Source organism: Scyliorhinus torazame, chromosome 4, assembly GCF_047496885.1.
Source record: "Scyliorhinus torazame isolate Kashiwa2021f chromosome 4, sScyTor2.1, whole genome shotgun sequence".
Taxonomy (NCBI): Eukaryota; Metazoa; Chordata; class Chondrichthyes; order Carcharhiniformes; family Scyliorhinidae; genus Scyliorhinus; species Scyliorhinus torazame.
The window spans coordinates 209,237,497-209,263,953 of record NC_092710.1 but is presented as its reverse complement, the minus strand read 5'-3'; the positions used below and the strand labels follow the sequence as shown (position 1 = coordinate 209,263,953).

The 26,457-nt window shown below is 46.2% G+C and overlaps 1 protein-coding gene across 2 annotated transcripts in view; it reads right to left on the bottom strand.

Moving 5' to 3' along the window:
• Positions 1-945: 945 nt before the first annotated feature.
• The window catches only part of arhgap18 (Rho GTPase activating protein 18), a 117,964-nt gene continuing 92,452 nt past the window's right edge, over positions 946-26,457 (bottom strand). For both annotated transcript variants that reach the window (XM_072499216.1, XM_072499218.1), the window contains exons 11-15: positions 24,265-24,459; positions 17,274-17,426; positions 16,551-16,684; positions 16,278-16,336; positions 946-4,632 (exon numbers count right to left, since the gene is read on the bottom strand). In XM_072499216.1, coding sequence (XP_072355317.1) covers positions 4,541-4,632; positions 16,278-16,336; positions 16,551-16,684; positions 17,274-17,426; positions 24,265-24,459 — 633 coding nt within the window. In that variant the 3' untranslated portion in view covers positions 946-4,540. The remainder of the gene's footprint in view (positions 4,633-16,277; positions 16,337-16,550; positions 16,685-17,273; positions 17,427-24,264; positions 24,460-26,457) is intronic.

Here is a 26,457-nt window from a genome sequence, read left to right as displayed (position 1 = left end):
ACAGGACCAGAAGATCCCACCACCGGCCAATGGTGGGCCACCTCTGCCGTGGTGAAACACGCAACAGGTCGTGAAGAAAATCTGGCTCCTAAGCACAAATGTAAGAAAGTCCAATTTCAAACCAACATAATAATCTACTCCTGCATGAGTAACATTAGTCAAGACAAAAGGTTTCAGCAATATGTCTCTCTTTTCAGAAACACACAAGTTGTGTACTACCGAGTGACTTTATAATAATATCAAAAAAGACACAGGGAATAAGATTTACTTTGTTTATTAATAGACAAATCAAGTATAAAAATAAGGGGAGCATTTTATTATAGTGGACAGGGAAACGTTCTCCCTTATGCAAACACAGACTGCAATTGTGAGGGCAAGATCTGGGGACCCGTGCTCAAACTGTACCACGACAGATGGTGAAATTTGAATTTTTTTTAAAATCTGGAATTAAAAGTCTAATGATGACCATGAATTGTCATAAAAAAAACATCTGGTTCACTAATGCCCTTTGTTCCGTCCTTTAGAAAAGGAAATCTTACCCTACATGCGACTCAGATCCACAGCAATGTGGTTGACTCTCAAATGCCCTCTGAAATGGAGGGATGTTCGGGATGGGCATTAAATGTTGGCCCAGCCAGTGACACCCACATCCCGTAGAAAAAGAATTTAAAAATAAAATGAATGTCCAGTGACTAAACATTGGATATTTTATTATATTATCGACTATGCAATATTTTATCCCGATATGCACAGTGCATGTTGTCAGGGTGATGCATTATTATTGTACTATTGACTACTTGTTGAAATTGGAAGGTAACAATGCTATGTGACAAAATATTTGTTTGTTTCAGTGTTGATTACATTAGTATCTATAGAAATATTCTCCACATACAATGCATTCTTACTAACAGCCTTAAATGACAAATGCAACAACATTGCAACAAATAGATCATATATATTTTTATTTACAGGACTAGAAAATGTAACTGTACAGTTTGAAAACTGAAAATGTATTAAAACAGTATAAAACAATCAGTTAATTTTGAACATATTAAACAAAAGAAAAATCTAAAACAATTCAATAATTTGTTTCTTTTTAAAAATCACATCTCAATCCTCTTCAAAGCAGTACCATTGAATCAATATGATGGAGCCTCTTTAAAGCATGTTATTTTTGTTATAAACATCCCATGAGAAAAATTGTAGAATATTTACTAAATGCGATATGTCAATGGGATTGCAGCACAGGAGATCATTTTGATAAATCAGTTGAGTTACTTCATTCTTATTTAATCTGTCTCCCTTTTTCTACTTTTATAAAACTTCCATCACATTTATTTTTGCTGCAAACTTTTAGTCAAAGCATTGAAGTCTTTAGGTTGCATGGAAATAAATCTACATATTTCTGTTTGCAATATTAACACGGCATGTTCATGTAAAATTTCATTGCTATTTAATTGACATTAACCTGCTTATTTTAAGTCTGTTAATACCTCTGAAAGAAAAGTGCTGGAAGTAACCCAACCAGTTCTGGTTAAGAGTTGTGCTTAAAGTTAGTCTTGTATATCCATCGCTCTCTTGGATTATGGTGATGAGGTCCAAGGCCCAGTTCAGCAAGTGCCTTTAGCCTTCGGATATTGAACATGCATGATAATGGGCCTAACCAATGTCAAAAGAATTTCCAAAGTTCTGAAGAAGAGTTCAAAGGACTCCAAAAATTAACTCTCTTTCTCTCTTCACAGATGCCACCAGAGCTGCTGGGTTCTTCCAGCATTTTCTATTTTATATCAAAAGAGTTTCCCTCTACATGAGAGATTTTCTTCATCTAATTGCTCGTAATTTGTCTGTGATATAACTTGTAAAGTATTTTCAAACTTGTTCTTAGAAGAGTTTGGAGTTAATTTGTGTTTTGGTAATGTGCTGCATGACTGACTGATATTACTAAGCAATGTTCCCTGTAATTCTTCCAGCCATGTGTCTGACAAATGTTTTTTTCTGTGCCAATAGCTGGGTAGCATACAGGTGTGCACCATCAGTACAAACAAAAAGCTGGGCAGGATTCTCCGGTCTCCCTGCTGCATGTTTCTCGGTGGCACGCCTTTGGTTGATGACAGGTTTCTCTGCTCTCACTGCTGTCAATGGGAATTCAAAATGAAGATACCCCATGCCGCCGGGAAACCCGTGGGCGGAATGCACTGGTGGTGGGACCAGAGAATCCAGCGAGGGTTGGAGATTTCCAGCCCATAAGTGTGGTTGAAGAACAAAGAATCATCCCCCAGCCATTGAAACGATAATATGTTAGTCCACAAACCACTAGACTTAATTTACCAATATGGCATTTTAACTCATGCCATCTAAGTTTTACGTTCAATAGCATAACCACGACACTACCATATATGAAAGGCATTTCTTAGTTATTATATTATAGGTTGTATTTTATTTGTTTGGCAGAAGAGTTGAATTGGTAGTGATGACTCAAGACAAGGATGTTTTGGTTCAATTTGACAAGCTGGGAAAAAAAACAGCTAAGGAGGCTTGCCTGTTGAATTGATAGTAAATGTGGGGAAGACAGCTTCAACCTCTTGAGCTTATTGGTGTGTTGTTTCTGTAACACTGAGGAAAAGAGCTCAATAATGTCTTCACGTCATCACATGCAATCAGAGAGGTTAGGTCTTGTGAACTGGAGGGGGAAGGTCAGAGAGACACATTATCCCTGCAAATTATGTGAATATTGAAGGAGGAAATTAAATCATGGAAGATGGGTCAAACAATGTTGTAGTGAAGAGAGAATGGAATCCCAGGAGGAAGAACGACTGTTGAGGTCGGATTTGGGGAAGTAGTGACATTTATTCCCCCTACAGATTTTTAGATCAATAATCAATGAATTGTGAAGTAATAAAGTGATTCACTGAAGTAAACAAGGGGCGGCATGGTGGTGCAGTGGTTAGCACGGCTGTCTCACGGCGCGAAGGACCCGGGGTCTATCCTGGCCCAGGGTCACTGTCCATGTGGAGTTTGCGCATTCTCCCCATGTCTGCGTGAGTGTCTGCGTCAGTAAAGCAAGTCTCTCAAAGCACACAAAAATGAATTGAGGAGAGATAATGTTTGCAATATGCATTGTTTAAACTGTTCCATGAGATACCCTCACAAGAATCTTTGCATTATTATTTGGAAGTCTGGGATAGGAATCCAAAACATTTCACAAACTCTCTAGATATGACCTTCTGTTTCTAATGTGTCGAATGGCTTTGGGATCAATCTTGCTTTAATAATTCTACAAAACCAGTTGAAGCAGGATTACTGCACAGTACGGTGATATAGTGGCACAGTGGTTCAATTCCGGCCTTGGGTGACTGTGTGGAGTTTGTATGTTCTCACTGTGTCTGCATGGGTTTCCTCCGGTTTCCTTCCACAATCCAAAGGCGTGCAGATTAGGTGGATCGGCCATGCTAAAATTGCCCCTTAGTGTCCAAAGACGTGCAGGTTACGTGGGGTTACATGGGTAGAGCAGGAGAGTGGGCCTAGATAGGGTGCTCTTTCAGAGGGTCGGTGCATAATCGATGGGCTGAATGGCCTCCTTCTGCACTGTAGGGATTCCACGATTCTACGAGATCAGTGGTATCAACTGTTCCAAAATTTATTTTACTAACCCTTAATAACTTAACAACTCATTCAACTTATGTTCAGCAGACTGCTTCCCCCCGACCACACACCGTTTCCCACTCACCCCTGGAAGCAGTGAGCGGGAGGGTCAAGGCAGCAAGCAAAGAGATGAGAGGGAGAGTCGGGTAGGGAGGCAGTGAGCAGGGGAGTTGGGAAGAGAAGTAGCCAGCAGAGGGAGAGCAGAAGGGTTAGTGAGCAGGAGAGACGGAGAGTGAGCCTCAAGAACTAATGCAGTGATTCAGGCTCCAGGAACTGCCAAGAATGAATTTTGGCTGTTAATTATATCTGATTGATCATATCAGGCTTGACTATTATTTGTTAATTTCCGTCACGCCAGTCTACCAGTTCTACGCTGCTGGATTAGAGTGGCGGGAAACCTCATTTAACCATCAGGGTGTGTACAGCTGTACTAAATAAGTGTGTAGCACTTCATTTTATTATGGTTAGGGTTAGGGTTTTTATGTGTGGCAACACAGGCATGCAGCTTAGAGGGAACACTGCCACCAAATAATCTGTTTTCCAACAAAACTTTGTTTTTGTTGATGTGAATAATTTTTTTTATGTCCTTACCATACTATAACATGCTTTCTTCCAATTTCATATCCTTAAAAGAATACAAATCCAATAAATTTAAATTTTAAAAATGATAATACAGGGATTTGCTCTTTCAGTACCTGACCCTGTTTCAAGTTCGGTTTTGCTCTAGAATTTGACATTGCTGATCATAAACAACATTGTTTTCTCTTCTGGTCGCCTGTAATAAAATTCCAGTACCGGCATAATGAGTCTGTCTGGTTGGTGTCACTTCCTTAGCTGTACAGGGCCTGTTGTATCCATTATATCCTAATCATGCTGTCCATCTATTAATAAAAGAACTTCATTGACACCGAGGCTTTATAACCCACTCTGCATCTGGATTAAGTTGGTATAAGTCTTTCATATAAGTATCGTCATCCAGGCAGCGTTCTCCTAAAAGCAAAACATTATTTGTAAAGCTAAATTGATACTGACATTGCTTACATATAACCTTAGTTACATTTTAAAGCCACAAATGCTTCTAATCTACTTCCAGTATCAAAATGTCAATAGCTGTGGTGTTTTCCGAATAATCCCATATTGTTCCTGACAGAGAATTCAGCTTAGATAAGCACTGGCATGGCAATTTTCCGTATGTTTTCTTTATCTGTACAATATTGTCCCAGTGGCAAATGGTGTCCCAGCAGTCTACAGCTCACTTGGTAAGTACGTCAGTACTGCCAAATCCCAACTATTTACATCAACTGATTTTAGAGGATAAACTGAATTGACTTTGTTCCTTTTCCTTCCACTCTTACTGCCACGACAGAGCGATTTCTCCCACAGCTTGCATTATTATACCAATAAGTTTGGTTTAGAAACTACGAAAACATTTTGCGTCCAGATTTATATTCAAGGCTGCTTCTTCAACTAATGGGTCGAGTGTACCAAAATGTTTCTTCTTCAATGGTGTAAAGAGGACCCAGTGTCAATATCCACCACCTAGAAGAGTGGGTGGAAAGAGGAACCAGAGGCAGTATCCATCACCTAGAAGAGTGGGTGGAAAGAGGACACAGAGACAGTTTCCATCACCTAGAAGAGTGGGTAAAGAGGACCCTGTGTCAGAATTCACCACCGAGAAGAGTGGGTGTAAGGAGGACCCAGCGACAGTATCCATCACCTAGGAGAGTGGGTGTAAAGAGGATCCAGTGTCAGTATTCGCTACCTAGAAGAGTGGGTGGAAAGAGGATGCAGAAATAGTATCCATCACCTGGAAGAGTGGGTGGAAAGACGATGCAGAGACAAATATCCATCACCTAGAAGAGTGGGTGGAAAGAGGACCCAGAGACAGTATGCATCACCGAGAAGAGTGGGTGGAAAGAAGACGCAGAAATATTATCTACCACCTCGAAGAGTGGGTGGAAAGAGGACACAGAGACAGTATCCATCACCTAGAAGAGTGGGTGTAAAGAGGACCCTGTGTCAGTATCCACCACCTAGAAGAGTGGGTGGAAAGAGGGCCCAGAGACAGTATCCATCACCTAGAAGATCAGGTGGCACGGTGACACAGTGGATAGAACTGCAGCCTCACAGCGCCAGGGACTCTGGTTCAATTCCAGCCTTGGGTGACTGTGTGGATTCTGAGGGGGCATATGAATGTGATGTATAAAATTATGAGCATAGATAGAGTAAATAGGAAGAAACATTTCCCCTTGGGCGGGGATTCAATGACCAAGGGGTGTAGATTTAAGGTAAGTGACAGGAGGTTCAGAGGGTGGTGGGAGTCTGGAACTCGCTGCCTGAAAGGGTGGCGGAGGCAGAGACCCTCATAGGATTTAAGAGGTATTTAGGTGTGCACTTGTAATGCCAAGAGGAGATTAGTTATGTCCCTCTGAAATGTTTCCAATAATTTCCCTACCACTGATGTTAGACTCACTGATCTGTAATTATGTGTTTTTTCCCTACTTCCCTTTTTGAGCAGTGGCACCACATGAGCTGTCCTCCAGTCCTCTGTCCCGTTTCCAGTGGCCAGGGAGGACTTGAAAAATTGAATCAGAGCCACTGAAATCTCTTCCCTTGCCTCAAACAGCAGCCTAGAACATCTTGAGCGTGGTTCAGCGAAGTCGGCACACCCGTCTTGGTGTCGGGAGAGGCCTCTCTTGAGATTTACAACTTTCGAAACGCCTCGCGGGATTATATTAAATCTCGCGAGACCTCACAATCTGGTCTCGCCCTCACTGGGGGTGATCCAGAACTGCATATTTAAATGAGCTATTTAAAAATGCGTTCACGGGATTCTCCCAGCGCCTGGAACCTAATGGCCGGGCCTGGGAGACCTCGCAAGGGTGCTGTATACTACTGGTTTCCATTAACGTAATGGCATCCGCGGTCTCCCAGGCCATTAGAGATTCTCAGGGTGGTCGGAGACAGGGCAGGTTGGCACCCCAGCATTCCCACTGTTGGGGTGATAATTTAGCAGTGCCAAGGTGCCCGAATGCCAGGTTGGCACTGCCAGGGATCGGACTCGGGGGGACCTTACTAGATAGCTTGGTGTTCCCGGGGGCATTGCCGAGATGCGCATTGGTCCTCCAGAGTGTGTTCTTCTCTGCCTTGCTCTAACCAGGTGGCTTTGATGTGTAGTGTTGATCAGAGAACAAGAAGCCTTGTAAACTAACAAAACTATTTACTTAACACTACAATTGCATTCAACACTTATCCTTAAGAACTAACAGTTGATTTAACACACATAAACTATATTCATCTACTATCTAACTCACTAGCTCATTAACTACTCTCATGCTCTCTCATTATCTTCAGTACTCCTAGTTCAGCTCCTGCTCCTACCACCTACTCCAACCTTCTGTCCCACAAGGCTCTGTATCCTCTCTTATATACTTGTAGGATTAGCTCCCTCTAGTGGCTGTCTGGATCCATTCCATTTCCTCATTATCTTCATGGATGATAATACCACATTCCTCCTTTTTTTAATAGAAAGATTATTACACTTTAAGATATTTTTCTTACATCCTTATAGCACGCAGTATTAATCAAACATGCAGTACCAATGCCTACGTAACCTATTAACCCCCTATCTTTCTAATTCTCGTCTTTAAGATAAATGGAGATCGTTAGTATCAAATATCGCAAAATCATTGTCTTGGCATTACAAGTGTTTGAGCAGTTTTTTATTAAAACAATAAAACAATTTTTTGTTTTAAACTGTTCAAACTTTTTACAATCCATAACCTTGAGTAAGCACTCAGTCTTCACTGCAGTAATGGTCACATAATTATTAAACCATCATTCCAATCAGTCAAAAGTTTGAATGGTTGAACCATGTTCATCGTCTGATTTGGTCTCTTCCTGTGCCTGTGATGTTGAGTTTGTATTTCTTGCCTTCACAACCTGTGTGGTATCTGGTTGAATAACAAGAATCACCACTTCCCGACCATTGGAATGCTGTTGTTGCTTAAACAATATCCTGTTCTTCCTGGCATTAGTGTCATTAGTCTTGAACTTGGCCTTGTCAACACACGCATGTGTCTGTTCTACTTTGAATGGTAGTTGTGTTTCAAGCACTGTGCTGCAGTTCCAGTTCCTTGTCTTGCTGTCAATCATAACTGCACGTTCCAACACTTGCCTGTCATGCAAGTTCCATGTGTTATCAAATTGTCCAGTGGTGTCACGAACGTACCTCTGAGCAATGTATGTGGAACCCAAACCAGTGTGCTCAGGATCAGTTCCTTGATGCCTTATCAATTCAAATTCAACTTGTCTACCATCCATGCCCTCAGGATTCTCTGATGTACCATCGAGCTCTGTAACATCAGTTCCTGTTGGATGTTCAAGTGTATGTTCGAACTCTTGGTGTTCCATGTCTGGAACCAACTTGTCCAAGAAGTCTTCATCTCTTTGACAGCTGTTCATCATTGCTGTGCTCTCCTGTGACCTGTTTACTGTGGAACTACTAACATCAGCCTTTGTACAATCCTGTCCAACTTGAATGCTACTAGCAGTCTCTACTTCAATATTTGCAAATAACGTGTCTCGTCCTTCCTGGTCCTCTTCACATGATCCGATTCCTCATCGGTGTCTCTGCTGTAACCTACAGCGGTTAGACTCTCCCAATCTTCTTCTATAGGCTCTTTAAATAAACATGCTAGACTTTCCTAGTTTTCTCCTTGATCCGCCGCCGTATCTGTCGCATATACTCTCCGGATCAGATCCAATGCTGTACAAGCTTGCACATCTATTCCCGATATCTGCTCATTGTTGACCACCTCAAAGCTTAGAGGCATTTCAATGTTTTCATGGCTTACCAACAGACAACATGTACCTTACAAGACGACTGTGTTCCTACTGTAGTCCATCAGCTGACACCTAGACTTCCCTATGGTCGGTGTCTTTTTGCTTGCAGCAATGACTTCCGCAAAATCATATTCGCTTCAGCTCTCATATTAATGCTAAATGGTGTTGCTATGCCATTTAGATTGAGCTTTACAGTCCATCTCTGACTGATCTTTTGTTGGAGAGGCATACTGGATTCCTCACTTGAATCCTTTGGAGCAACCTCAGTGACTGTCGCTACCATGAAGGTATCCTCTTCTCCGAACTGCTCGTGTTCGCTATCTTTGGTTGAGTTTTCCAACCCTTTTTCGTCTCTGTGGACACTGCTGATGTTCGTATAGTCAGTGTAAGATTCTTCATTTCGTGGACCAACTCGTGGACAAGTGACTGTCATGTCACTACTGCTGCACAAGTGTTCTTGTGCTGCTGGTGGAGTTTCACTCCGTTTTCTGCACTTTAAAACGTTTTTTCCCATTACTGAGGACTGTCCCTTTAAGGATTTGCAACATTCTGACATCATCATATCAGCGACACCATAAGCACACTTCCAGTGCGCATGCGCAAAATGATCGTCGGCCAGTGTGTGCTCTTTTTTCAAGTGCGCATGTGGTAATTTTCTGAATCGGGTCTTCTTTCAATGTGCGCATGTGCAATCTGGTCCCGCACATGTCCAGAGCTTTCAAACTCTGAATCATGCGTTTTCTTCAGGTGCATTTGCACAAATTGGCCTTCACTTCCAGTGCACCCACTTTTGACCTGCGCCACAGCTCCAACTGACTCGCGAATCTTCGCGCCACTTTCCCGATTCAACATTTTTAGTTGCTGTATTCGCATGGGCCATTTTAACAGAATCTTCCAGATTCTGGAAGATCTTGGCCATATTTTACTTGGCTTTTACTCTGTTGGAAGCCCACAATACTCATCAAATTTCTCCATGACAATTAGAAACTGATTTTTCTCATCCTCATTCTCAAGATAGAATACGTTATACAGCTTTACAGCCAGAGGTCCAGCCAAATGTACGAGGAGTGCTAGTTTCTGTCGTTCTGAGACCTTTTCAAGCGCGGCAGCACACAGAAAATTTTCAAACTGCTGCTTGAAGAACGCCCAGTTTCTATATATTTTACCGTCTGTAGTGAGATGATCCGGTTTCCGCAGAATCTCCAGCATGCTTCTTGGATGTTCTTTTAGATGTAGAGGCTTGATTGCTTCGATCAATCATCGTGTATTTTTTCCATTTATGGTGTACTCACTAATCTACCTATGCTAGTTTTCTAGGGACAAACTCCTGGTACCATGTGTTTTTTTCTGCCTTGCTCTGACCAGATTCATTGGGACATCACGGTTGCATAGTGGTTAGCACAGTTGCTTCACAGCTCCAGGGTGCCAGGTTCGATTCCCGGCTTGGGTCACTGGCTGTGCGGAGTCTGCACATTCTCACCGTGTCTGCGTGGGTTTCCTCCAGGTACTCCGGTTTCCTCCCACAGTCCAAAGGTATGCAGGTTAGGTGGATTGGCTATGCTAAATTGCCCTTAGTGTCCAAAAAATGTTAGTTGGGGTTACGGGGATAGGTTGGAGGTGTGGGGATAGGGTGGAGGTATGGGATATGGTGGAGGTGTGGGTAGGGTGGAGGTATGGGCTTAGGTAGGGTGCTCTTTCCAAGGGCTGGTGTAGACTCAATGGGCCGAATGGCCTCCTTCTGCACTGTAAATTCTACGATTCTATGATATGGCTTTGGTGTGTAGTGTTGATCAGAGAACCACGAGTCTTGTAAAATAACAAACCTATTTATTCAACACTACAATTGCATTTGACACATCCTTAAGAACTAACAGTTTATTAAACACACATAAACTATATTCATCTAACTCATCCACTACTCTCATACTCTCTCACTATCTTCAGTACTCCTCGCTCAGCTCCTGCTCCTACCAGCTACTCCAACACTCTGTCCCACAAGGCTCTGTATTCTCTCTTATATACTTCTAGGGTTAGCTGCCTCTAGTGACTGTCTGTATCCATTCCATTAATCCTTACATTCCCTTCATGTATGATAATACCACACAAAGAATGAGGAATTAATAATGGTAAATAAGGAAATGGTGGGTGAATGGAACAGATATTTTGCACTGGTGTTCATTGTAGAAGATACAAATAACATCTCAGATATATTTGGGAATCAGGTGGTGAAAGGAAAGGAGAAATGCATAATGAGTATTGGAGCTAAAAGATGACAAGTCCGCAAGTCATGATGGATATCATGTTCGTGTCTTAAAGGATGTGTCTCCTCAGATAGTAGAATCAAGAAAGGTTCCATCAGATTGCAAAATAACAATGGGGTGGCATGTTGGCATTCTGGTTAGCACTGCTGCCTCACGGTGCTAGGGACCCAGGTTGAATTCCAACCTTGGGAGTTAATGAGGAGTTTGCACGCTCACCCCATGTCTACGTGGGTTTAGGTGCTCCGGTTTCCTCCCACAGCCCAAAGATGTGCAGGTTGGGTAGACTGCCCCTTAGTGTCCAAAGATGTTCAGGTTAAATGGGGTTATAGAGATAGGGTTGGGCCTAGGTCGGGTGCTCTTTCAGAGGGCCGGTGCAGACTTGATGATCCGAATGGCCTCCTTCTGCACTGTAGTGGTGCTATGGTTCTAAATAAATGTGACTGCTCTATTTCAGAAAATATGGAGGCACAAAACAGGGAACTACAGGCTGGTTAACTAACATCGGTTGTAGGGAAATTGCTGGGATCCATTATTAAGGCGGTTATAGTGGGCATCTAGAAAATCTCAATGCAATCATGCAGCGTCAACATGGTTTTGTGAAAGGGAAATCACGTTGACTAATTTATACGAGTTCCTTGAGGAAGTAACAAGCAAGATGAATAAAGGGGAACCTGTGGATGTGCTGTACCTAGATTTGACAGGGTGCCACATCAAAGGTTACTATACAAAATAACAACTCATTGTGGAGGGGGTAATGTATTAACATGGATAGAGGGCTGGCTAACTAACAGGAAGCCAAGGGTAGGCATAAACATGTCATTTTCAGGTTGGCAAGATGTGACAAGTGGAGTGCCACACTGATCTGTCTTGGGGCCTCCTTATGTTTACAATGACTTGGATTTAAACTAATGCAGCAGGGGCATGGGAACCTGGATTGTAGTTTTAGGGTAAGGGAGAATGAGAGTATAGAGGTCAGGAGCACAGATTTGACGTCGCAGGAGGGGGCCAGTGTTCAGGTAGGTGGTTTGAAGTGTGTCTACTTCAATGCCAGGAGTATACGAAACAAGGTAGGGGAACTGGCAGCATGGGTTGGTACCTGGGACTTCGATGTTGTGGCCATTTCGGAGACATGGATAGAGCAGGGACAGGAATGGATGTTGCAGGTTCCGGGGTTTAGGTGTTTTAGTAAGCTCAGAGAAGGAGGCAAAAGAGGGGGCGGTGTGGCGCTGCTAGTCAAGAGCAGTATTACGGTGGCGGAGAGGATGCTAGATGGGGACTCTTCTTCCGAGGTAGTATGGGCTGAAGTTAGAAACAGGAAAGGAGAGGTCACCCTGTTGGGAGTTTTTTATAGGCCTCCTAATAGTTCTAGGGGTGTAGAGGAAAGGATGGCGAAGATGATTCTGGATAAGAGCGAAAGTAACAGGGCAGTTATTATGGGAGACTTTAACTTTCCAAATATTGACTGGAAAAGATATAGTTCGAGTACAATAGATGGGTCGTTTTTTGTACAGTGTGTGCAGGAGGGTTTCCTGAAACAATATGTTGACAGGCCAACAAGAGGCGAGGCCACGTTGGATTTGGTTTTGGGTAATGAACCAAGCCAGGTGTTGGATTTGGAGGTAGGAGAGCACTTTGGGGACAGTGACCACAATTCGGTGACGTTTACGTTAATGATGTAAAGGGATAAGTATACACCGCAGGGCAAGAGTTATAGCTGGGGGAAGGGCAATTATGATGCCATTAGACATGACTTGGGGGGGATAAGGTGGAGAAGTAGGCTGCAAGTGTTGGGCACACTGGATAAGTGGGGCTTGTTCAAGGATCAGCTACTGCGTGTTCTTGATAAGTATGTACCGGTCAGACAGGGAGGAAGGCGTCGAGCGAGGGAACCGTGGTTTACCAAGGAAGTGGAATCTCTTGTTAAGAGGAAGAAGGAGGCCTATGTGAAGATGAGGTGTGAAGTTTCGGTTGGAGCGATGGATAGTTACAAGGTAGCGAGGAAGGATCTAAAGAGAGAGCTAAGACGAGCAAGGAGGGGCATGAGAAGTATTTGGCAGGAAGGATCAAGGAAAACCCAAAAGCTTTCTATAGGTATGTCAGGAATAAGCGAATGACTAGGGAAAGAGTAGGACCAGTCAAGGACAGGGATGGGAAATTGTGTGTGGAGTCTGAAGAGATAGGCGAGATACTAAATGAATATTTTTCGTCAGTATTCACTCAGGAAAAAGATAATGTTGTGGAGGAGAATGCTGAGCCCCAGGCTAATAGAATAGATGGCATTGAGGTACGCAGGGAAGAGGTGTTGGCAATTCTGGACAGGCTGAAAATAGATAAGTCCCCGGGGCCTGATGGGATTTATCCTAGGATTCTCTGGGAGGCCAGGGAAGAGATTGCTGGACCTTTGGCTTTGATTTTTATGTCATCATTGGCTACAGGAATAGTGCCAGAGGACTGGAGGACAGCAAGTGTGGTCCCTTTGTTCAAAAAGGGGAGCAGAGACAACCCCGGCAACTATAGACCGGTGAGCCTCACGTCTGTAGTGGGTAAAGTCTTGGAGGGGATTATAAGAGACAAGATTTATAATCATCTAGATAGGAATAATATGATCAGGGATAGTCAGCATGGCTTTGTGAAGGGTAGGTCATGCCTCACAAACCTTATTGAGTTCTTTGAGAAGGTGACTGAACAGGTAGACGAGGGTAGAGCAGTTGATGTGGTGTATATGGATTTCAGCAAAGCGTTTGATAAGGTTGCCCACGGTAGGCTATTGCAAACAATACGGAGGCTGGGGATTGAGGGTGATTTAGAGATGTGGATCAGAAATTGGCTAGCTGAAAGAAGACAGAGGGTGGTGGTTGATGGGAAATGTTCAGAATGGAGTACAGTCACAAGTGGAGTACCACAAGGATCTGTTCTGGGGCCGTTGCTGTTTGTCATTTTTATCAATGACCTAGAGGAAGGCGCAGAAGGGTGGGTGAGTAAATTTGCAGACGATACTAAAGTCGGTGGTGTTGTCGATAGTGTGGAAGGATGTAGCAGGTTACAGAGGGATATAGATAAGCTGCAGAGCTGGGCTGAGAGGTGGCAAATGGAGTTTAATGTAGAGAAGTGTGAGGTGATTCACTTTGGAAGGAATAACAGGAATGCGGAATATTTGGCTAATGGTAAAGTTTCTTGAAAGTGTGGATGAGCAGAGGGATCGAGGTGTCCATGTACATAGATCCCTGAAAGTTGCCACCCAGGTTGATAGGGTTGTGAAGAAGGCCTATGGAGTGTTGGCCTTTATTGGTAGAGGGATTGAGTTCCGGAGTCGGGAGGTCATGTTGCAGCTGTACAGAACTCTGGTACGGCCGCATTTGGAGTATTGCGTATAGTTCTGGTCACCGCATTATAGGAAGGACGTGGAGGCTTTGGAGTGGGTGCAGAGGAGATTTACCAGGATGTTGCCTGGTATGGAGGGAAAATCTTACGAGGAAAGGCTGATGGACTTGAGGTTGTTTTCGTTGGAGAGAAGAAGGTTAAGAGGAGACTTAATAGAGGCATACAAAATGATCAGGGGGTTGGATAGGGTGGACAGTGAGAGCCTTCTCCCGCGGATGGATATGGCTGGCACGAGGGGACATAACTTTAAACTGAGGGGTAATAGATATAGGACAGAGGTCAGAGGTAGGTTCTTTACGCAAAGAGTAGTGAGGCCGTGGAATGCCCTACCTGCTACAGTAGTGAACTCGCCAACATTGAGGGCATTTAAAAGTTTATTGGATAAACATATGGATGATAATGGCAGTGTAGGTTAGATGGCTTTTGTTTTGGTGCAACATCGTGGGCCGAAGGGCCTGTACTGCGCTGTATTGTTCTATGTTCTATGAAATGACAGAATGTACGGTAGCTAAATTTGTTGACGACACAAAGATAAGTAGGAAAGTAAATTGTGTAGAGGACATCGGGAGTCTGCAAAGGGTCACAGAGAGGCTAAATGAGAGGACAAAAAAATTGGCCGATGAAGAAAATGTGAACTTGTCCACCGTGACAGGAAGAATTAAAAAGCTGCATAATATTTAAATGGAAAGAGATTGCAGAACTCTGACACACAGAGGGATTGGGATGTCCTGGTCCATGAATCAGGAAATGTTATTATGCAGGCACTGCAATTGATTAGGGCCAAATAAAATGTTGTTGTTTATTGCAAGGGGAATTGAATATTAAAGCAGAGAACTGTTAGTTCTTAAGGATAAAAAAGCAGAGATGTTTTGCTACAATTGTACAGCGCATTGCTGAGACCATATCTAGAGTACTGTGTTTAGTCTCCTTTTTTAAGAAAGGATATAAATGCATTTGAAGCAATTCAGGGAAGGTTCACTTGACTGATACCTGGGATGAAGGGTTTATCCTACGAGGAATGTTTGGACAGGTTGGGCATTTACCCATTTGAGTTTAGAGGAATGAGAGGTGATCATATTGAAACGTACAAGGTCCTCAAGGGGCCCAACAGGCTGGATGCTGAAAGGATGTTTCCCCTTATGGGAGGGGACACGGTTTAGGGGCGGGATTCTCCCATCGGGCGGCTAAGTGCCGACGCCGGAGTAAAAACGGACTGGAGAATCGGCAGAGTCGGTGCATACCCCGGCTGGCACCGCGCCAACCACGGCAGTGCCGATTCTCCACACTGTGGAGAATTGCATCCCGGCGTTGGGGCGGCATGGTGCGATTCGTGCGGCGCCGCGCCGATTCTCTAACCCGGCAGGGGGTCGGAGAATTCCGCCCAAGGAGTCTCCCATTTAAGATGGCAATGAGAAGAATTGTTTTCTCTGAGAGTCCTGAATCACCCAGAGCATGGTGGCGGCAAAGTCAGTTAATATTTTAAAGACAGAGGTAGATAGCTTCTTGACTATCAATGGAGTTGAGGGTTAGTGGGTACAGGAAAAATGTGGAGTAGAGGTCACAATTACATCAGCCATGATCTTATTGAATGGCAGAGCAGGTCGATGGGCCGAATGGCCTACTCTTACTCCTAATTCATATGTATGTTTGAATGATGCACAACAAATTAGATTGGACAATGCACGCTCCTGTCACCTTTTGGTCCTTTGTCTGAATCCAGCTCAAAACAATATTATAGATAGCAGTGAAGGATATAAATTCCATCAGCTCCATCACAAATCAACTCTCTCAGTAATCACAAGGCAGAAAAGCAAACAAAAAGTTAACCAACCTAATAAACCTGTACTCAGAACATGTTTATAAATTTCAACAATAACTGGTGCTCTCTCTCAGAGCCAGCTGGTGTGAGAATTGGAATTGCCACACTGGTCTGAGGCAATGGACTTTTGAATGAGATTGACACAAATGTACAGGAAACCGCATCATGAATCTATGCATATCCATTGCTATCAGGACCTGAAGCCAAAACTGGCTGCAAAATTTCTCGACTCCGAACTTGATATCACTTAATGAAAACTAAAGCAAATTCCTTCCTGCAATTTAATTATAGATTCCTCATGCTAGATGCAACTGATAGTAAATTCTTACCAATGTTTCCTCCAATTTCATATAAGCAAACTTCCTCTTTATGCGGAGATTCAGTAATCCTGTTGTTGTGAACAAAGTGCAGTGTTTATTACATGATTGCTCTTTTTCCAAAATGGAATTAAATTTTTTTGATGTAGAATTAATAATAACAAGCAATAAAATACAGTCAAAACTGTAACCTGCTGGCAATTGGCTAATTTTGATGTCAAGGTAGACTACTGGGTAAGCGATAGAGATATTTTCGGAGAATGTAGATCCGAGGTTTCGGCTTACCTGCTCTGACTAAGACATTGCTGGAAACGTGCCAGTATATCACCAGCTTTGAGCTCTTCTGTTAGTTGAATTGCCATGGAAACTTTGGAAAGAGATGGTGCCTGAACTCGTATTACACCCTGAAGAGTGACTGACTGTAGAAACACATTGACAGATGATAATTGCATATATGCGTTTGTTCCAGAGATAGCACTTATTAATCAAAGTGATAAGATCAATGACCATAGGAGGTAATCCTTATCCAAAGAATAATTGGAATCTATGTGTGTTCCACATAAAAGCTGCAAAAGTATATGAATATATGCATTAACTAGCACTGTTACAGCAGTTAGGCCTAAGACACTTTGAGGCCCATGTCTCATTTGCAGACAGCTTGTCAGCTGGGAGCATAGCCTTTACTCTGTGGCAGCTTGCTCGCTGTTAGGAAGGAACAGAAATCAGCTGGCTTATGATCCCAGAAGGAGGATGCAAGTAAAAGTTCAAAATATCTTATGCTATTTTTGAAGTGGCCTCCTCTGGTTCCTCCCAATAACATTCCTTTGGCCCTATTAAGCAATTTTAGCCCAGTTAATGTAATATCATATTGTAACATTTTAGAAAATGCCCCTGGCTTAACATGCATCTTTTGGCACATATGTCACTCACATCAGGGTGCCATTAAATAATTAGTGACATTGATAAGCTATTTTAGAATAAATCTAAATGCTGGTGTGGCTTACTTACATTGGGTAGACTCTTATCAGTTTGGTTCCGGTCATGTTTATCTTTATCATACGCCATCTTTTTCAGAAGCTTTTTCACAGCCTTTTCCTTGGTCAACTTTTTATGGTTTTCAATGTTTTGTTGTCGCACTTGATTCATAATAAACTTTGGAATCTGAAAGGTGTTGGAAGGCAATGTTCATTTATAGGCTTCCTTTGACAGTTGTCAACATTTAGTCCATTAACTTAAGAGATCATGTCATCATCTTGATCGCCCAGAAAAATGTATATCAATGTGACAGGATCAGAATTGTTGGTTACAAAATATTACATGAGCCTCATCCTACTCCTCTTCTTCTAACCTATCAACATAACCTTCTATTCATGTCTCCTTAATGTACTTATCTGGTTGGAAAGTTATTACTTGAGATTACAATATTACATTGGAAATTTAAATGGTGTATTTTCTGCTGCTGTAAGAAATTATGAGCAGGATGGAAGTTTCTTTGGTGCATATAACATTCAGGGAGGAAGAGGCATGCTTTTCATATGCTTGAATGCCAAGTCCAGGGCCTACAATTATTGGTTCAGATATTGCTTCCTGAATCTTTCAGTGGAAACCAACTCTTCAAGTCTTCCACATCATAAAAAAAACTGTCACATAATTTAAAAATCTTCTGGAGATTGAGCAGTAGAGTGCTTGAACCACAGAGCCCAAGTTTTATTACACGCTTAAAGGTCTCAACTGCAATTCACCACCTTAAAACTTTGCTCCCTCCACCACCACACACCACGGGTGTGATACAGTGAATGCTTTGCATCTGGCGCGGAGCGTGCACTGGCCCAATTACGAGTCACCCAACTCGCTATTTAGGCTCATTTAAATACCCGGAAGCCTTATTCACCCGGTTCCTGGGAGTAAATGGCCACACCTACAAGACCTCAACCGGAACGCTGTTTTGCACTGGTTTCCACAAATGTGCACCAGGCATTATGACAGCTTGGGGGGAAGGGGGGTCTCGCTGGCCATTAGAGACCTCTGGCTGGACGGGGACATGGCAGGGTAGATCTTCATTTACAAAATGCTTTGCAGCAACTTTCCAAACTCCTTCAACAGCACTTTCCAAACCTGCAAGTTCTATCACCTAGTAGGACAATGGCAGCTGACACATGGGAATAGCATGATCTGCAAGTTCACCTGCAATTTACCAAATTGACTTGGAACTGTATCGCCATTTCTTTAATATTGCTGGGTGAAAAACCTGGGACATCCTTGAATGAACATCCTTCCCGATAGATGTATGGGTGTATCTGCACCATATGGACTGCAGCAGTTTAAGAATACAGCTCATTACCACCACCTTCGTAAGGGCAAGTAGGCTTGGGCAACAAATGGGACACAGTTTTGCATGGTTAAGTTTAAAACCCACTTAACCGTGCTGACTCCGGATGGAACGGCCACCCAGCATCTATTGGCCTCACCAAGGAGACGCCAGCCAGGCGCCGATTAATACTGGCCCCAAGAAATGGGGACCAGGTGCAATGAAACTTGAGGGGGTCTTCCAGGTGATCGGAGGACACTGGGTGGTCGGCCTCTGACCAGGCTGTCATCTTGGCACTGCTGGTGGCACCTTGGCATTACCTGGCTGGCACTGCCAGTCTGGAGTGGGCACTGCCAGGGTGCCAGGCTGAAATTTTGCCCCTCAGGCCTGGAGGTTCCCTGTCTATGTGAGGTGGGGGGGGGGGGGGAAGGGCAAGGACCAGTGTGAATTCGTATGGAAACTGTAAGAGTGGAGAGTGGGGCATGGGTTGGTATGAGTTGCCACTGAGTAGGCATAGAGGCTATAAAGGGCCATGGGTAGAGGGTCATGAAGGTGGCATGGGTTGGCATGGACAGGTCCTGGGGATTGTTTGGGAGGGATGAGGGCATGTGAGGCATAAGAGCTAAAGGGCTATTTCTTTCAAAGCTGGAACAAAGTCCTATAGCATCAAGGTGGGCCTTTCCACTCAGACTGCTTCCACACCCTGTACTGCCCATGGACTGTGTTCAGGGTTGTCCACCATGTCTCCCACTACATCTTGCATCTCCCCACACCCCACCCCCAGAGCAAATAGTTTAGTACTGCCGCCTCTGGCTCCGCCCCCCCCGGGGCTGTATATAGACCTGGCCATCTGTGGGCGGCACTCATTGTTACTGAACTCACAGGCAGGCAAGTTCTCGGTTAATAAAGCCTCTGTTCACTCGTTCTCATCGTCTTGCAGTGAATTGATGGTACAACAATTTATCAACCGAATCTCCGTGATGATTGAGAAAGCCGACATGTACGATGCAGCTGTCGCGACGCTGAAGGAGCGTTTCGTGAAGCCCGTAAACGAGGTGTTCGCGCGGCACCTTCTCACTACCCGCCGTCAACACGCCAGGGAATCGCTGGACGAGTACCTGGAGAACCTGACCCTACTCGTCAGAAACTGCAACTACCAGAGCCTCAGCGCGCTCCCCGCAGATCCAGCGAACCCCTCGTGGGCACCACTCGCCGGGTCCTACTACATCACAGGCTTGTGCCGCGTGGCTGCCCGTCCAGACCGGTGGTTCACCATGCTACTTCTGCGGTCAGGGCCAACACCCCCAGGAGCAGTGCCCCCCGCACCGCAACATGCAGCAACTGTGGCAAAAAGGGACATTTTGCCAGAGTCTGCCTGGCCCGACATAAAGCCCCAAAGTCAAAAGCGTACAAGGCCCGATCCACGGACTCACAGGCCCACAGACCCCGCAATGTGGCTGCGTGTCGGCCGGGAACGCCCGCTTCAGATGCATCATCTGCCTCGTGCAACTCGTGGGGGGGTGCCATCTTTCACGCTGCCCGACACATGCGACTCATGGGGGCGGCCATCCTGGCCACCATCTTCAAAACCAACCGACACGTGCGACCGATGGGGTTGCCATCTTGATACCTCGGACCATGCAGACTACCCGCAGCTCGGCACAGTCATCCTCGACCAGTCACAGCCAAAGCACCTGAAAAATTCAATGATGGTCATCCGGGTCAATGGGCATGAGACCCCCTGTCTGTTCGACTCCGGGAGCACAGAGAGCTTCGTCCACCCCGCTGGTAAGGCGCTGCTCCCTCCACATCTACTCAGCGTCCCAGACAACCTCCCTCGCCTCCGGATCCCAGTTGGTGCAGATCCGGGGGTACTGTGTCGCGAACCTCGCGATACAGGGCTCAGAGTACACCCAATTTAAACTGTATGCCCTCCCTCACCTCTGCGCCCCCCTACTGCTCAGACTAGACATCCAGTGCAGTCACCGAAGTCTGACCCTAAAGTTTGGTGGACCCTTACCCCCCCTCATGGTATGTAGCCTCGTGACACTTAATGTGGCCCCCCCCCACCTCCCCCACCCCCGCTCTTTGCGAACCTCACGCCCGTCGCCACCAGGAGCAGAAGGTACAGTGCACAAGACATGACTTTTATCAAGTCAGAGGTCCAGCGACTCTTGAGGGAGGAGATCATCGAGGCCAGCAACAGCCCCTGGAGAGCTCAAGTGGTAATTGTCAGGACCGAGGTAAAGAATCGGATGGTTGTGGACTACAGCCAAACCATAAACCGGTTCACGCAACTGGATGCGTACCCCCACCCCCGCATTGCGGAGATGGTCAACCAAATCGCGCAATACCGGGTTTTCTCCACGGTAGATCTGAAGTCTGCCTACCACCAGCTCCCGATCCGTCCAGAAGATCACCACTACACGGCTTTTAAAGCAGCCGGCCGACTCTTCCACTTCCTCAGGGTCCCTTTCGGCGTCACTAATGCGGTTTCGGTCTTCCAGAGAATGATGGACAGAATGGTGGACCAGTACGGGCTGCGGGCTACATACCCGTACTTGGACAATGTCACCCTCTGCGGCCATGATCAGCAGGACCACGACGCCAACGTTCAGAGGTTCCTCCAAACCGCCCAATCCCTCAACCTCACATATAACAAGTAGAAGTGCGTTTTCCGCACAACCCGGCTTGCCATCCTCGGCTATGTCGTGGAAAACGAAGTCCTAGGGCCCGACCCTGACCGCATGCGCCCCCTCACGGAACTTCCCCTTCCCCACAGCCTCAAAGCCCTCAAATGATGCCTGGGGCTATTCTCCTACTATGCCCAGTGAGTCCCCAACTATGCGGACAAAGCCCGCCCACTTATTAAAGTGGATGAGCCTTGTCTGGCCGATAGAAGTGTGGTTTGCACTCTGCGCAGACATTGCAGTCCCTGGTCATGGCTGAGGCCCTCTCGGCCTTCAGCCGCATCAAGGCCAATATCACTCAGGCCGCAATGCACACGGTCGACGAGTCCGTCTCCTTCCAGGTAGAGGGCGATGCGTCAGACGTCGCCCTGGCCGCCACCCTCAACCAGGCGGGCAGGCCAGTAGCCTTTTTTTCCCGAACTCTCAACGCCTCCGAGATCTGACACTCCTCTGTCGAGAAGGAAGCTCAAGCCATCGTGGAAGCTGTGCAACATTGGAGGCACTACCTAGCCGGTAGGAGGTTCACGCTCGTCATCGACCAACGGTCAGTAGGCTTTATGTTTGACAACGTACAACGGGGCAAAATTAAAAATGACAAAATCTTTGAGGTGGACAATTACGATATCAAGTATCGTCCTGGGGAGCTCAACGAGCCCTCAGATGCCCTGTCCCGCGGCACATGCGCCAGTGCACAAGGTGACCGACTTCGGGCTATCCACGATGACCTCTGTCACCCGGGGATCACCCGGCTTACCCACTTCATTAAGGCCCGCAACCTGCCCTACTCCACCAAGGAGGTCAGGGCCATGACCAGGGACTGCCACATCCGCGCAGAGTGCAAACCGCACTTCCATCGGCCAGACAAGGTTCATCTGGTAAAGGCCTCCCGGCCCTTTGAACGCCTCAGTATTGACTTCAAAGGGCCCCTCCCGTCCACCAACCACAATATACACTTCCTGACCATCATTGACGAGTACTCCCGCTTCCCCTTCACTGTCCCTTGTCCCGACATGACCTTGGCCACTGTTATAAACGCACTGCACAGCATCTTCACCCTGTTCGGTTTCCCTGCATAAGTCCACAGTGACCGGGGCACATCATTTATGAGCGATGAGCTGCGTCAGTACCTGCTCAGTAAGGGCATTGCCTCGAGCAGGACTACGAGCTACAACCCGCGGGGAAATGGGCAGGTGGAGAGGGAGAACGTGATGGTATGGAAGGCCGTTCTTCTTGCCCTTCGGTCTAGAAGTCTTCCGATTCCCCGCTGGCAGGAGGTCCTTCCCGACGTGCTCCACTCCATAAGGTTGCTCCTCTGCACAGCCACGAATGAGACCCCCATGACCGTGTGTTTGTCTTCCCGAGAAAGTCCATCTCCGGGGTCTTGCTTCCATCCTGGCTGACAACTCCGGGGCCCGTCCTTCTCCGGAAGCATACGAGGAGCCATAAGACCGACCTCCTGGTCGGGAGGGTCCAGCTGCTGCACGCGCACCAAGACGGACGGCAAGATACGGTCTCCCTATGGGACCTAGCGCCCTCTGTTTCCCCGGCCAACTCGCCCCCCCCCCTGCCACCTACCGCCACCCCCAACACTCCTTGTGACCCCCTGGGGCTCCTGTACTGTCCCACGCCTAAACTGCCGCCATCCACCACCCCCCTGCCTAACTCTTCCCCTCAACCGATGCCGACACGCCGGACTGAAGCTCCAGACAACACGCTCTCGGAGTTATCAACTGCAACGCCCGCATCCGCCGCACCGCCAGAACTGAGGAGGTCCAAAGGAACAATCCGGCCTCCAGACAGACTGAATATATGATGACCCCACTTCACCCCCGCCGGACTTCATTTTTTTAACAGGGGGTGACTGTGGTGAATGTATTTACCATAGTATAAACTGTCTGTTTAGTAGTGTGGCCTATGACCAGGAAATGGTAATACGATCTACCCTGTCTGTATAGTACTGTGGCCTATGACCAGGAAATAGTAATATGATCTACCACCATGTATTGTACAGGAGCCCCGGTGGACTCCGCCTCTGGCTCCGCGCCCCCCCCCCCCCGGGGCTGTATATAGACCTGGCCACCTGTGGGCGGCACTCATTGTTACTGAACTCACAGGCAGGCAAGTTCTCGGTTAATAAAGCCTCTGTTCACTCGTTCTCATCGTCTTGCAGTGAATTGATGGTACAACAGTTAGATTCTCTTTTGTTCGCGATGATCATTGCCTGGCACTTGTGTGGCACGAATGTTACTTGTCAGCCCAAGTTTGGATATTGTCCAGCTCTTGCTGCATTTGGACATGAACCGCTACATTATCTGGGGAGTCACAAATGGTGCTGAATATTGTGCAGTCAATTGTGAACATCCTCATTTCTGACTTTATGAGCAAAGAAAGAGGGCAACACGGTAGTGCAGTGGTTAGCATACTGCCTCACGGCGGCGAGGACCCAGGTTCGATCGCGGCCCGGCTCACTGTCCGCGTGGAGTTCGCACATTCTCCCCTTGGCTGCATGGGTCTCACTACCCCCCCCATAACCCAAAGATGTGGAGGATAGGTGGATTTCCAATGCTAAATTGCCCCTTAATTGGAAAAAAAAATGAATTGGGTACTTTAGATTAAAACAAAATGGAAGAAAAGGCATTGATGTAGCAGTTGAAGATGGTTGGGCCTTGGACGCTACCACTCCTGCAGTGATATCATGGAGGTGAGATGATTGACCTCCAACCACCACAACTATCTTCTTTGTACTGGGTATGTCTCCAACCAGAGTTTTCCCTCTGATTCCCATTGAATCCAGTTTTGCTAGTGTTCCTTGATGCCATACTCGGTCAAACATTGCCTTGGTGTCAAGGGCAGTAACTCTCACTTCATCTCATATACCTATGCAAAGTGTGCCAGACTCCTCAATATATAACCTTGAGGTGAGGCTCAACTAGGACATCAAAGTCATAACAAGAAGTTTAGTTTCAAAGGATATGTTTTGCAAACCTGATATTGTTCTTACCGTCCAAAGCAACTCTTGGTATTTAATCAAGTAGCGCATTATGTTGCTTGTCCCAGCAGCCATTTCTAACTGTGTCTTTGTGCAATATCCTTTAAACATAAACAGGTTGGGTGCCATGATGACGGAAACGTTGTTTAGTGTCATTTTGTTGCTCTCCTTGTTGTCTATTAATCTCTGAAGAAATTCAAGCAATGACTGGAAAAGGATATTAATTACATGATCAAGGCTGCATGGTATTCCTAACCTTAAAAAGAAAAATGTGTTATTTTGAAAGAAATCAAAAACACATGACTGCATATATTCTGGATAAATTATTTTCTTTCCGCATATTTAAAGGAGCTTTGCTCTCAGTGATTTCTGCACTGTATTTTACAATCTGTGATGTAAACAAGCAATTTGTTCAGTACCGTCAAACATTTTCCTCAAAATAATTGTTAACAAATTTACTGTCAGTCTTGTTGATGGTAAATGTAATTTAGTCATAAATTCCAAATCAAATCCAGGGCAAATATGATGGTTTATTTTTAACAAGCTTTGAGTTGATGACTTTCTTCAGCTTCAGACTCAGTAGATTCAGGCTTCAAGTCCACTCCAGAGACTTGGGCCGGGATTCTCCAAAATCCCGGCTACGTGTTGACACCGGCGTAAACGTTGGAGTGTTTCACGCCGGCGACAACGAGTCTCTTGGCCCAGCGATTCAGTGGCCCACGGGGGGCCAGCATGGCGCCGGAGTGCTGCACGCAGCTCCAGCGCCGATACGCGGCTCTGCACTGCTGGTTTGGGTCCCCGCATGTGCTTGGTGGCCGTTTCTGTGCTGGGGCATGCGCGTGATGGCGGTGTCCGCGCCGGCGCTGCGTACCATGGCATAGCGACAGAGCGGGCCCACGGGGAAGACGGTAGGCCCCCCCCAGATCGCGCACGGCCGCCGATTGGTAGCCCCTGATCTCGGGCCTGGCCGCTGTGGAGGCCCCCCCATTCCCGGAGTTTGATCCCCCTGCCCCCCCCCCCCCACCAGGATGGCCACTGCGGCCACGGGTCCGAGCTCCCGCCGGGTGGTATCATATGTGAATCACGCCGGCAGAACTTGGCGGGAACTCGGCCGGTCGACCGCGGAGAATCGCTGCGGGGGCCGCTTTCAACGGCCCCCTACTGCCGCCGCATTGACCGGCCTTGAACTCAAAAATCTAGGCCAACACTCTGAAGCAGTTCTGAAGGAGTGCTGCACTGTCAGAGATGCTGTCCTTTGAATGAAACATTAAATCGAGGCTCCATTTATCATCAGAAGTGGGGTGTTCAAAGAAGAATATTTATGCTCGGCCCCTTGGCCAATTAATTCCTCATCCAACATCACCAAAAATAAATTGCAGTTTGTAGAAGCTTATAGATTGGCTGCTGCATTTCCCAAAATACAACACTTCAAAAATGCTTATTTGGCTGTAAAGTATTTTGGGATGGACTTCCGGTTGCGGCGATGGGGAGCTAAGCCGCACATTTTGGCAGCTCCCGCTATAACGGATTTTTGGGCTCTCCAGAGGAGCCCCAACGGGAATTTTTTGATTGAATCCCGTGTGGGAAGGTGAAGTAAGGTCCCCCTTACGTTGTATGGCGGGGATTAGCGGTGGAACATCGGAGAAAGAGGCTTTGGAGCAGCGGCAAAAACGAGGGGGAAAAAAATTGGACTGGACCTGAGGGGCTGTGGTTGTGGGGGGGGGGATGTTGACTGTATACGGGGTTGTAAATATGGGTAAAGAATGTTTCATGGATGGGGATGTGGGAAGAGTTGTTAATTTTTTTTTTCTTTTGACGAAATAGTGGGGAATGTGGGCGTCGGTGCTAGAGGGAGGTGAGACTTGGGGATGGGGGAACTGGGATAAGGCCACAACAGGAGCTGTGCCACTAGGGGGCAGGGCTGGCTCAGGAAAGCGCGGGCTTTTTCCCGCGCTAGGGAGGGGGGGGGGGATGGAGGAAGGTAAGGAGGAGGAGAGATTCCCACACGGGGAGATCAACGGGAAGGCGGGGTCAGCAGAAGTCAGCTGACTCACGGAAGTAGTATGGGGGGAGCAAAAGAGCTAGATGCAGATCTAGCGGGGGGGGGGGGGGGAGGGAAGGGGTGGAGAGGGGGGGACAATAGGGTTGCTGCTGCACTGGCCGAGCGGGAGCTGAAAATGGAAGAGGTGGTCGGGGCGGGGGGAC